Source organism: Choloepus didactylus, chromosome 9, assembly GCF_015220235.1.
Source record: "Choloepus didactylus isolate mChoDid1 chromosome 9, mChoDid1.pri, whole genome shotgun sequence".
In the NCBI taxonomy this organism is placed as follows: Eukaryota; Metazoa; Chordata; class Mammalia; order Pilosa; family Megalonychidae; genus Choloepus; species Choloepus didactylus.
Genome location: NC_051315.1, coordinates 58,583,072 through 58,595,889, shown reverse-complemented (window position 1 = coordinate 58,595,889; position 12,818 = coordinate 58,583,072). Strand labels below are relative to the sequence as shown.

Below are 12,818 nucleotides of genomic sequence, written 5' to 3'. Positions count from 1 at the left end.
AAAACAATTTCTAGCTTTTGTAGATTGATTTTTAACAAACCCAGGTTAACACATGGATTATACCATGTATTCATGTTTGTTCATACAGCTGTACCTTATTTTAGATGTTTTTACACACTCTTTTCCTTTAGAGAAAGAACCATCTGGCTAATTCAATTATTTGATGAAAGTTCCTTACAATATTTCTTATAATCGCAGTGGCATAAAACACTGAATGATACCAGAGAGGTTGCCCAATTTTACCTAAAGAATTTATGAAAACTTCAAAGAAGTCTCAATGAATACAAAGAGAAAGTCAATAAAGGAATAAAACTATTTCCTTACAACATAAATGTATTATTGCCAAAATTACACTGCAATTATTTACAAAATAGTGACCCAGATTCTACATAGGGGCTAATATACTTTGGAGACTAAAATATTTAGTTTACAAAAAATGACCCTCTTAAAATGACAGGTTTAAGGGTCATAATTTGTATTATAGCTGGCTTACATTTGGAACTATTGACAATATATTTAAACCAGATTTTTATAATAAAAAAAGCAGTTTGATTATTCCATAGGAATAGTCTTATTCTTTTAAATAATACTTTCAAAGCATTAAATGGTGCTGCATAAATTTTTTATTAAAACCACCATGATACAGTCATTTAATATCCACACACTAATAATTTACAAGCATTATATATAAAATAAGCATAATATCCACAAACTAATAATTTATAGATATTTTATATAAAATAAGCATATTTACAAACTAGATACATTTAGATTACAATTTTAAATACAATTTTTAGAAAACTGGCAATAAAATCTGGGATAAATGAGTTTTTCCCATTAAAAACTCTTGCTTCAAAGCTTGTTCTATAAATATAAAAACTATTCTGTGCCTTATACAAGGCTACTAGTAACTTTAATCTTGAGATATCTTTAAATAGAAATCCAGGTCAACTCAAGATCAACTCATTACTTCCCAAAGTCCCTGTAGGGTGAATCCATCCTTCAATTTCTCTATTGCAAGCCCCAGTTCTTCTGAAAATACAGGTTCGTGATCTTGTTGCTTTTTGGGAGATAAGAGGATGAGATGGGAATAGGGCAGGTAGGCAAGGAAGAGGGAAAAAAAAAAAATAGGTTTCACGTAAGTTTGTGAATACTAAAGTTGAAATATAGAAACATTTTTCATAGATGATAGGTAAAATGTTCTTACCTTATTGCCATCAGCAAAATATGCCTACAAGATAAAGAAAACTATATTTCACATACCCCATATATATTGTGGTTTAGATTAATGAGCTAAGGAACAGGATGATTTTGTAGCTAAAAGTATTTCATAATCCATTATCGTGTGTTAAATGGTCTTCTTACCTCTTTCTCTACAATGAGAGTAGCAAAATTCACTTTTGTCAATTTTACTAATGTCAGTAAGAGTAATGCTTTAAGCTCTATAAAGTGTGCTTTGGAATTAATGTATAATTACAATTGTAAACTTGAAAGATTAAAAAAAAACTCAGAAGCTATAAAATGTCTTCCCTACTCTTGGTTTAGAAAATAATGTTGACAAAAAAAATAAAATTAAGCCATCAATTCATGCTCCAATGTGTCAGCAAATGCATAATGTGAAGTAGTAATAGTTAATTTAACTTTTCATACTAATATCACATTTTTTTCCAAAATATTTGTTTTCAGAGAGGTATTCTGGTCAGATTAATAGACTACAGTATGGAGAAGGCATTATGATTATTATTATTTTGGCTATTAATTAAATAATACCAATTTGGAAACAGTAACATTTATTTTTCAAATGCATATCCTTCAAAAAAAATCTATAAATCATAGGGAGTCCATCTCATAAAGATTAAACATGGAGAATGTGGATTTAAAATTAATTAATTATAATCTTTAACATATTTTGTTCATGTAAGATATGAAAAAAATTTTCAAACATCTGGAATCCTCTGAATAACTGAATTCTCAAACTATTTCCAAGTTTGGTAACTTAAAAATATTCTTACAAAAGAAATTCCTTCATTTAAAAAAAATTACCCTTGAACTCATGTTTAAAATATTCTCAAAAGTCTCAAGTTCTATGACATTTTACTGAGTTAAATCATGATTTAATTAAACATCACTCAGATAAAATTCATATGATATTCAGTAGCTCTCTGTTATGCTCACCACAAAAGCATCTGTGTGATCATCAGCATCTATTTCTACATCATCTTGAATTTGTTCAACTGTCAGAGCTTCAAGGGGCTGTGGCTGAAAATTAGTCGATGTTAAAATGCATCAAAGATACAATATAAATTCAACAAATCATTCTTGTAAAACCTGCTTTGAAAATTTTCTTTACCTACAATAACTAAGGCTTATAAAACCACTGCATAATTGATATATTTCTATTAAAACCAACTTTAGTAATAAAATCAGTCCCTTAAATCCAAGCTTTGAAATTTGAATATAATCAGAAGAATCAGAATAGCAAATTTACATACACTTAATATGAAAGATATATTCTTAAAGAAAAAAACTCTCATTTGACTATACAATTCTTTTTCACATAGTTAGCAAAAGTTAAGTTCTCTATAATAGCATGTTTTCAATTTCCTCAAAATAGTTATTAAATAGGATTTGTGAAAAGTAAAAGGACTAAGATTTTTACGAGATATTCTCAAGGTAAAACAGAATAAAACTGAACTCAGACTTGCATAGGATTCCATATAAATGATGGAACTAGAATTAAAACTCAGGTTTGTCTGGATTTAAAGAGCATGCTTATTCTACATTATTTTACAAGCAAAAGTAGTAACTGATTGTAGTTCGAATGGAGAGAAAGAAAGGGATAGGAACAGGGAAGAGACTGGTATGCTCAACAGAATGTGTAAAATACGAAAACGGAAAAAATAAAAAAGGAAAATGCCACGGTTTTGAGCACAGGTGACTTTGACAACAAAATTAATTAATTAATTAAAATAAATGAAATCAGCAGGATGTTGCTTTTGTGAAAAATGATGAGGCCAGATTTAGGCACACCAAGCTTGAGACACTCATTCAAGTCCTTGTGTATTTCACTGACTTGGGTTATTATTAACTTAGTGAAATTACTAAGATAAAGTTTGAAATAGAGAAATTGAACTGATGTTTTGTGGATGCTCATCTGTGGGAAAATACTCAAGAGTATTTGAAACCACGATAAGCTGAAGAATTTGTCAAGATGAGAAAGACTGGGGAGTCACCCACCAAAGTATAAGTTGTAGAAGCTAGAGGATCAGGTGATTTTACTGAGAAATACACAGAGAAAGTTGAGTGAAAGATTGAGTGTTTTAAAAAAAGTTCATGTTGGGAAGAAAACAGAAAAGGATTGTTAAAGAGAAAACCCAGAGAAAAGTTTCAGCTGGAAGGGACATGTAAATTTGCCAGACAGAAAAAAAATTTAAGTATAAGGAGCACTGGCAGACAACAAGGGTCTGGCTGAGGTCAGAAGGCATGAATTTGTACTTAGCTGCCCAGTCTTGCTTCCTAATCCTTTCTGGTTACAGTGGCTGTGATATGGCTCAATATGTTGAGTACCAGCCACAGCACTGATGAAAAGGTGGATGGCAAGGGCACTAGCAGTAGAGTGAACAGTGAGGATATGCATGATAGGGAGGATAGTGGGGAAGAGGAGACAGTGAGGGAGGATAGTGGGGAAGAGGAGACTGTAGATAGAGCAGACAGGGCCCCAGCCAAAGAATAAAACAAAGAGGAACCTCAGACAGAACAGTCAGTGACCATTTCAGTGACAGAGTGGATAGCAAGGGCATCAGCAATAGAACAATTGGTAAGGGGACCGCTGACAGAATGGATGGTAATTGTACCAGTGAAAGAGAGAAGAATGAGGACACTGGCGGTCAAGAAGACAGCAAAGGCACCAGCAATAAAATGGCTAGCAAAGGCAACAGAGATAAAGCCACCAGCAAGGGTACTGGTGATAAAGTGGATTACAAGGACATCTCTGAGAGAGTGGCTTGTGAGGACACCGGTAAAACCTCAGATAACAAGGGCCTCAACTGGAGAGGCAAGTGACGTCAAAAGAGAGCTGATTTACCTGGTGAGCAAGGATTGGTGTGGCAACCAGAGATTATGAGGAAGGCAAAGAGCAGACATGTGGGCATGATACTAAAAATATTTAACTGGCATGGCAAAGGCACCAGTCAATAGGAATGGACACAGGCCATACTGCTGGAGCAGAGTCCTGGAGTTGCTAGATTGTGGGGGCATTGACGGAAGAGGATGGCAGCCACAAGGACTGTAATGTTTGTCCATGCTAAATGAGAGGCGATGTGGAATAAAAATAAAGCTGACAGAATGAGAGACTCAAGTCTGCCTACTTTAGAGAAGCCATGTGCACGGAGACTTTTCTGATAAGCCTGGATAAGCAGATATGGATGGCAGGAATAACGAAGAAGCCAGTTAGGAGACAAGTGATAGGCACAAATTTGTGATGGTTCAGGGGTCAGACTCAATGAGCTGTCTGTGTATTCATCATTTTGAACACAGGTTAAAATTAAAGGATACATGATGTATTTACGTCTGAATTTGACAGATTTGTAGAAAAGCAATTCTGCAAACTACTTCACACACTGAACGAATTACCTTTTCTTCCATCTCATAATCCACTCCAAATATAGGACTGGCAGAATAAACTTTGTGAAGTGAATTGATTTCCTTAACTGATTCTCGTAATTTTTCCACAGGATCTATTTTAAAACCAAGAACATAACCTCCACTCTACAGGAAAAAATAATGAAAAAACAAGAAACAAGACTGAGGAATGGTATTTACAATGTACAATAAATGATAGATATAATTGTCTTAATTTTAGAGCACAAATATCCAAGTTGATTTTTTAAATTAAGCTTTTTGTTATGGGAAAGTTCAAGCATATTCAAAAACAGAAAGAAGAGTACAATGAACCTCCACGTAGCCATCATCCAGCTTTAATGAGTAACAAATCGTGGCCAACTCTATTTCATCTATGACCTCCTCCCTGCCCCTCTGCCCTAGACACACACTCAGGAATATTATGAAGCATATCCAGATATTATATCATTTCAAAAGCTGAATTTTTAAAATTAAAAATACACTGTAGATTGTAAAGGCCAAGGAAACTAGTTTTTCTTAAGATAGGACCTGAAAAGAAGGAATAGACCAAATATTAAAAGAAGAGAAGCAACAGCCTATCTGAGCTTTCTCCTTGAAGAACTAGGAAAGAAACCTGACCATGATAGATGGCTGGAGAAGAGTGTTACATCTACTATAGGTAGACAAAAATAAAGACGCGTACTGTAAAAGATGAGAGCATACACTCTGGGTTAAAAGCACATGCTTTTGGGTTCGAATTCTGGTTCTGCAACTTACTTCCTAGCTGTGTGATGCTGGGAAATGTACTTCCCTTTTCTTTTTTTTTTAACATAACATTTCCATTGCCAGGAGGAAATGTTGCTCTTTTATAGCCACACCTATTTCCCCCCAGCCACAACTTAACTCTGGTAACCACATATCTGGTCTCCATTTCTATAATTTTATAATTTCAAGAATGTTATATACATGAAATGATACTGCGACCTTTTGTGATAGACTTTTTTCACTCAGCACAGTTTTCTGGCAATACATTTAGATTGCTTGATTAACAACAGTGCTTTCCATTTCATTGCAAAATAGTATTTCATGGTATGGACCATTTGTTTAACTATTCATTAGTGGAAGGACACTAACTTTTCTAAGGCTCAATTTTCTAAACATAAATGGTTAAGTGATTGTATTAAATGAGATGAATGACACTTGGTACAATTTCTGGCATGTAGTGAACTCTCAGTAAAAGAAGTAGACATTCCCATTTAAATTTAGAATTTAGAAGAGAAGTGATTTCATAAATAAGTGTTTTATTTAAATGCATTTCTACAAAAACCTGGCATCAATGGGGCATAGAAGTCTATAAATAGATACAGTATACTCTGTGAGTGTAAAATCTCAAACTCCGTCTACATGTTTATGTGTGTGTATTTGTGTATATCTGTGTTTCTGGGAGACAGTCTTAGAAGTCAGTTATACCTGGAATCAAAATCTAGTAACTCCCTACCCTTTTACCTCCCACATTACTAGCTGCGAGACCTCTCTAAGTTTCCTTAAATGGGGAACAAATGGTAACTTTAACATAGGGTTGTGTAAAGACTGAGATAATGCATGAAAATCCCTTAGCACAGTGACTTGACACTGTCATTAATAATAAAAAATGATGGTCATAATGATAATGCTAACACCTGTCCAACAAAAAGACATAAGCAGAGATTCTACCTATGGGGAAAATTACTGTAAGACTTCAAGCCTTTCATATAACCTCATATTTTAACTTATATTGTTCTTGGTTGTAAACTGGTTACTATATAAATACAAATAAAACCAAAAATCTAGACTGTCACATAGTTTTTAAAATCTATCAAAGGCTAATAAAAATGTAAATTATCTTACCTGCTGAGAGCTCTCTATGACAAGCACTAAACCAAATTTTGAATCTCTAATCTTTATTGAACGCTAGATGTAAAATGAAAGAGAAAAAATGCACATCTTTATTATCTGGTAGTAGTGTTTCTTTCACACAAGTTTTTACACAGTAACTATTTTCTGATATGATAAACTCAATGACATGTAAAAGAAAAGAATTCTCTGTCTTTTATTTATTACTCTCCCACAGAGATACAGTAAATGAACCAACACTCATACTGAAAATAGGCAGCAACTTATACAGCAACAAAAAGAAGACAACTCTGAAATATGCACAAAATTCTCTGAATCAAATATTCCCCATTTCCAGGGAGTCAACAACTTTTATGAGTATTTTAAACCAAGGGCCAGCAATCTTTTAGTTATGGAAAGCCAGTGTCTTTTGTGGCTCTGAAATCTGGGTTAGTTTTCAAAGTCACATGTGCCTTCGATTTATCACATCATAGGTGGCTGAATTCTTAAAGAACCTCTTTTCCATTTATTTTTAAAAAATAAGTTTAAGGGCATTCAGTCATTATATTCATCATTTTTGGTTAGTTTTAAAGACAAAACTTATAGTACTATTCCTAAGGGCAAATACAAAACAACAAAAACATCAATTTCATTAGTAGGTGAAAACTGCAAGAGTTCAACTGCATTTTATTTTTCTGCTATAATAACTGTAAAACATAAAAATGTTTTTGCCTTCCAAGATTTTCACAGGATATCAAGGAAGGCTGAGAAAGATTGAATATAATTATTAACAGAAAAATGTGACATGAGAATTAAGAAGACGGACAGTGGCACCAGTCACTAAGGAGAAATAGGGAGAAGTAGAAGCACACTGGAGGTAGGACCTGGAGAAAGTGACACAAAATGTACTTGCTGGAGGGGTAAGAGGGAACTATGGAGGACTAACATGACTATCAGACCAAAAGCCCAAAGAAGAATAATTTGTGGCTGATAATAGCATATCACACCTTCCATACAGATAGGTAGGCTGATAAGGCAGAAACCAGTAAGAAGCTGGTATATATATATAAATGGGTGGGTCCAGGGCAATGGCTGAGGCTTAGAGCTGAAGTTAGAATATGACTGCTGTAGTGTATGATGATATCAGATTGCAAGTTGTTTGGGCCAGGCTGAATTCATTCCAGAGGCCATTTTGGCAACTCTTTCTTAAATAACAAAATATATCCTACTTGAAGAACAGAAAGGGCTTGGTTGTTTACTACTCAGTAATTATTCAGCATAATAGAGATTAGGTTAGGCAAGCTATCACACATGTAAATACAATATAAAAAAGCAATTAATAATAAAAACACCAATTTATCAAACATACCAAGCAGACTCTGCTTGTTACATTTTCCTGGCCCCTGATTATAAATTCTTATATTTCTTCAGATGATTAGAAAGAATTTTCTTCCTATCAGACTCTATGATTTTCTGTTTAATGTGTAGCTTTTCCCCACTAGACTGCTTCCTTGATGGCCGGAACTGTGTACTGGTTCATGATTTTCATGATTGTATCTCTAACACCTAGCACCATATTTTGCATATGAATAAATGATCAGATATTTTAAAGTAACTCAGAAATCAACAATTTAGCAAAAGATAGGCTTGGGAATATTTTTCAAAGAATTAGTCTTCTCTTGGGCCAAGAATTCTCTTATACATAAAAAAAAGATATCTTCCAGATATCACATACATTGTATCCACTCAATAAATATTTAAGAAGGCTATTTAATTTTAAAACTACTTATACCCTACAAAAAGGGCAATTATCATAGAATAACCTTACAGTTTTTCATGAACTATTTTTATGTTCCATATAATTTGCTCGAGAGTCCAGTAAGTAGTTTCTTTATGTAAAATGAAATTCTTCAGTTTATTGGCATTTACGATTTGTTTCACTGAATCACATACTTAACATAGCAGCAGCAGAGTAAAAAGAACCACTTTTACTTACTTCCAAAACAAACTGGTCTCAGATATAGTTAGTTCTTATTCTGGATTTTATTAGCTTTAATTGGATTTATTCTAAAAGCAATATCACTAAAAAACATCATGATTCCTTTCATTAAACCTGTAGTATAAATCCAGCTTGCATTACAGGCTGTATCTGAATCCAATGAAAGCAGTTAATTCATGGAATTAATGAATTCATTCTGGTTTTTTAAGAATTTGGAGCAGAAAGTGACAAGAGCTCCAAGATAAACCATATGGATCAGTATGCTAAAGCCATGCCAAGGGACCACCATATCCTCATGGAAAGGTTATGGAAAAGTTCAGTAACCAACACCCTTTAAACGGAATCCAAGAAAAACACACCCTACTCTAGAAAACTATTTTAATTTTTAGAGTCCAATATATTTTTCTCTTAACAAGCAAGTTGATAATGGTGCTATTTCCATTGAATATAAATGTAATTGGATGTTTTCTAAGTTGAAATAGTAAATTATCAATATTTTAAAGTATACTGTCAGCTAATAACTGCTCCCATTTAAAAGAGATAGAGGAAACTCATTACAAGTCCTGTTAACTACTGAATGGAAATTATCTATTCTATGTTAAAATAAGGTCACCAAAATGCATGTACTTACAATCTGCAGATATGGTATACTGACATTAAAACTGTCGTTCATATTTGCATGCCACACAATTCTCACATTGGTAATAAAAAAGGTTCCTAAATTTCCCTGTAAGAGAGAGTACCAAGAAATATATCAATAATCACTTGTTTGGATATTTACTCTTTATTTTCTATAAACCATTAGAGTCCTAATTATCATAGCAGGAGACAATACCAAATTGAGTATTATGGAGTATCAGTGACTTCATCCTTCATTAGATGACATTACAGTTAGATGATTGAGAGCATGGACTCTGGAGTCAAGCAGCCTCATCACCTATACCTTCAATACTTCCTAGTTGTTTGACCACGGGCAAATTTATTCCTTGGTGTAGTATGTCAATTGTAAAACAGAGATTTGATTAAACAATTCATGTAAATAAAGTTCTTAGCACAATTCCTAGCACAATAATATGCATTCTGTATGTGTCAGATCTTACTATGATTATTATTCAAAACGTGGGATAAGTCAAGGCAAAGGAGTTGTGGCAAGACACAAAATACGTGATAACACCCATCAATCCACAAGACGTATTTTATGACTCTTAAACACTAACTACAGAACAAAACTCTTCTCCTGTTACCACATGACCCCTCAATAGCTATTCAAAATTACCCCAGTATAATTGCTAAAGGGTCTCAAAAAATCTACAAGACCTAATAAAATGACAGAAATTATCTGCCTCTTTCATTTATCTGTCATTATCTATTTTCTTCACATACTCCCAGAGGAATTTATTTTAGACTTTGAAACTGGACTTAATACATTAACTTACAATCAAGCCCAGAACCTAAAAAGCCCTTTACTGGGATGACCAGATTTGAGTGGTTCTTGTTCAGTACAGGCTGCATAAGTAGCACATAGAAGGAAACTTTCAGAAAATGACATCTAAACTATAACTTAAAGCAGGGGTCACTCTACCACCTGTTTTTGTATGGCCTGCAAGCTGAAAATTATTTCTATATCTTAAATGGTTAAAAAAAAAAGTAAAAAAATAATATATTGTATGGATAATGTATGAAATTTACATTTTATGTGTTCATTAATTTTTACTGGAACACAGCTATGTTCACTTGTTTACATATTGTCTACGGCTGGTTTCGTGCTACAAAACCATTCAGTAGTTGCGACAGAGTGTATGGCCTGCAAAGCCTAAAATATTTACTACCTAGTCCTTTACAGAAAGTTTGCTAACTTCTTACCTAAAGGATGAGAAGTTATTCAGATGGGGAGCTGTCTATATCCTATATCTTTATCATAGTTTAAAACTAGAACTTTTCAAACAAGCAAAGGGAGTCATACATTTACAATTTAACTATATGTTTATGATTCAATGTTTAACTAGCAAGAAGCTCTTCATTCAAATGTTATAGCTCTACCACACTGGTTTTCAGTCTAATCAAGGTTATAACACACATAAAGCCTGGAAACCATTCTTGGTAAGTTAAATTTTTCTCTAGAAATTGATGTTACTGATTCCAAGTGCGAGTTGCTTACATATTTTCAGTTGGTTATAGTTTTATGAGAAGAAAAATTTCAATGATGAACTTAAGTCAACAAATGTGTAATATGTTTAGTTCCATAGAGACCAGATTGAAAGGCTTCTGTGATTTTGCACACCAAGCCTCTCCTCCACCAGCGTAAGTAATCAAGACTGGAGGGTATTAACATTTAGGGGGAAGACTATGGCTCTGGGACAAATTATGCGTGTAAGGTCACTTAACTCTTTTGGGTCTGAGTTTCTTACCTGTAAATGAAGGAAGGCTGAATTAGATAATCTCTAAGGTTCATTCCAGTCTAAATTCTATTTAGAACAAAAGTTGTTTAAAAGACTACAAAACCAGAAAAATATGAAAATCAGAATATTATTTCATATCAAGAGCTATACTGCTGATTTTAACAAGAGTTGAATGATGAATGGAAAATTGGCCACAACAGCACTGCCCCAAAAGGTTCATTAGTTCTTTGCACAATACCTGATCACTGGATAAATTCCATACTCCACTGATTTTATCATAAACATGTTCTTGTGGTAATAATCTTAGTTGCTTATTTTGAATTAGTGCACTTCTTAATTTAAAATCACGATACATTTTAGAAGTTTCATAAGCTCTATGAAAAAGAACAAACAAAAAACCAAGCCAAATTGAAAATATGGTTTACAGTTGTATTTATCTACATCTCACAAAAATTATTATGGTAAATTAAAAAAATTTTATTTACAATGTATTTTGGTGATTATGGCTTTCTGTAGACTTTCTTTACTGGTTTGCCATTTTAGTGTTGTAATTACACATTTTACCTCAGTAATTTCTTTTTTGGATATATAATACATATATATGAAACTGATAAAAAAATGATTGCATATAGTAGGAATGGAATTTGTTTTTCCTATCAAAATGCTTCCCTTTCTTTATTTCTGTTTTAGTCAAAGGCACATTATCCCTTTTTTTTTTTTGGCTTTTTTAAAAGGCAATTTTATGGAGATATATTCACATAACATACAGTCCTTCAAAGTGTACAATCAGTTGTCCATAGTTGCATAATATCCTTTTGACACAAACAGGAGTCCTATTACTTTTCTCACTGCAACTAAAAACACTATGCTCACATTTGTCATTATATAGAAAACAGAATGAATCTGTACCAAATCCAAATGGGCCCCTGGGAATGTGTATGTGTGTGTGTAAAATCTCTATGACTTTTTCTTTCCATATTTCTCTTTTGATAAAGAATAAATACAGAAAAAAAAATTCTGGCAAATATTTTTAAGCTAATTTTATTCCACATAAAAAGAGACTACTTTACTCATTTAGTAAGAGTAATTAAAGGATTTTCTTAGCCTTAACAGTTTTAGAATTCATTTAAATAAATTATAATATTTGTTGTTAAACTTCTGGTTTTTAGTTTTATTAAACTTCTAGTATGTAAACTATGTGAAAAAGCAGTATTTGAGCTGTCTGCCTATAAATCTAAATTTCTTTTAGTGCTGTTCTCATTTATACTTAACTGGTGGGAAAAATGGAAACTATTTATGCTGTAAATTACTTTGGAGGAAACACATAACACTTTTATACTATAAAATGATAACAGTTCCAGGCTGCCTTCATACTCCATTTAAAACTTCATTTCATAGCCCTTCTCCAAGAAAAGTGAAATAAAAAGCTACAGTATAGGTCTATGTCCAAGAGAACTGAAAATTATGTTTACACAGAAACAAATGTTCATAGCAGAGTTATTCATAATAGCCAAAGGGTGAAAACAACCTAAATCCCAATCAAACGATGAATGGATAAACAAAATGTGGTATATTCATACAATGGAATATTACTCAGCCATACAAAGGAATGAAGTACTGATACATGCTATAACATGGATGAGACTTGAAAGTATTAAGCTAGGTGAAAGAAACAATACCACATACTATATGATTCCATTTACAGTAAATGTCCAGAATAGGCAAATTCATAGAGACAGAAAGTAAATTAGTGGATTCCAGGGGCTGTAGAGAGGGGAGTAATGAGGAATGACTGCTAACAGGCATAGGATTTCTTTCTGAGATGATGAAAATGTTCTGGAATTGGATAGTGGTGATGGTTGTACAACCTTGTGAAAAGACTAAAAACCACTGAAGTGTACACTTTAAAACAGTGAATTTCATATGGG

The 12,818-nt window shown here is 33.1% G+C and overlaps 1 protein-coding gene across 3 annotated transcripts in view; it reads right to left on the bottom strand.

The window, feature by feature from the left end:
• Positions 1-643: 643 nt before the first annotated feature.
• Positions 644-12,818, bottom strand: part of BBS5 (Bardet-Biedl syndrome 5) — a 30,463-nt gene continuing 18,288 nt past the window's right edge. The window contains exons 5-11 of one of the 3 annotated variants that reach the window (XM_037849990.1): positions 11,129-11,264; positions 9,123-9,218; positions 6,508-6,570; positions 4,633-4,767; positions 2,176-2,259; positions 1,208-1,231; positions 644-1,060 (exon numbers count right to left, since the gene is read on the bottom strand). In XM_037849990.1, the coding sequence (XP_037705918.1) occupies positions 959-1,060; positions 1,208-1,231; positions 2,176-2,259; positions 4,633-4,767; positions 6,508-6,570; positions 9,123-9,218; positions 11,129-11,264 (640 nt within the window). In that variant the 3' untranslated portion in view covers positions 644-958. The other 2 variants (XM_037849989.1, XM_037849991.1) reach the window with 2 other exon arrangements.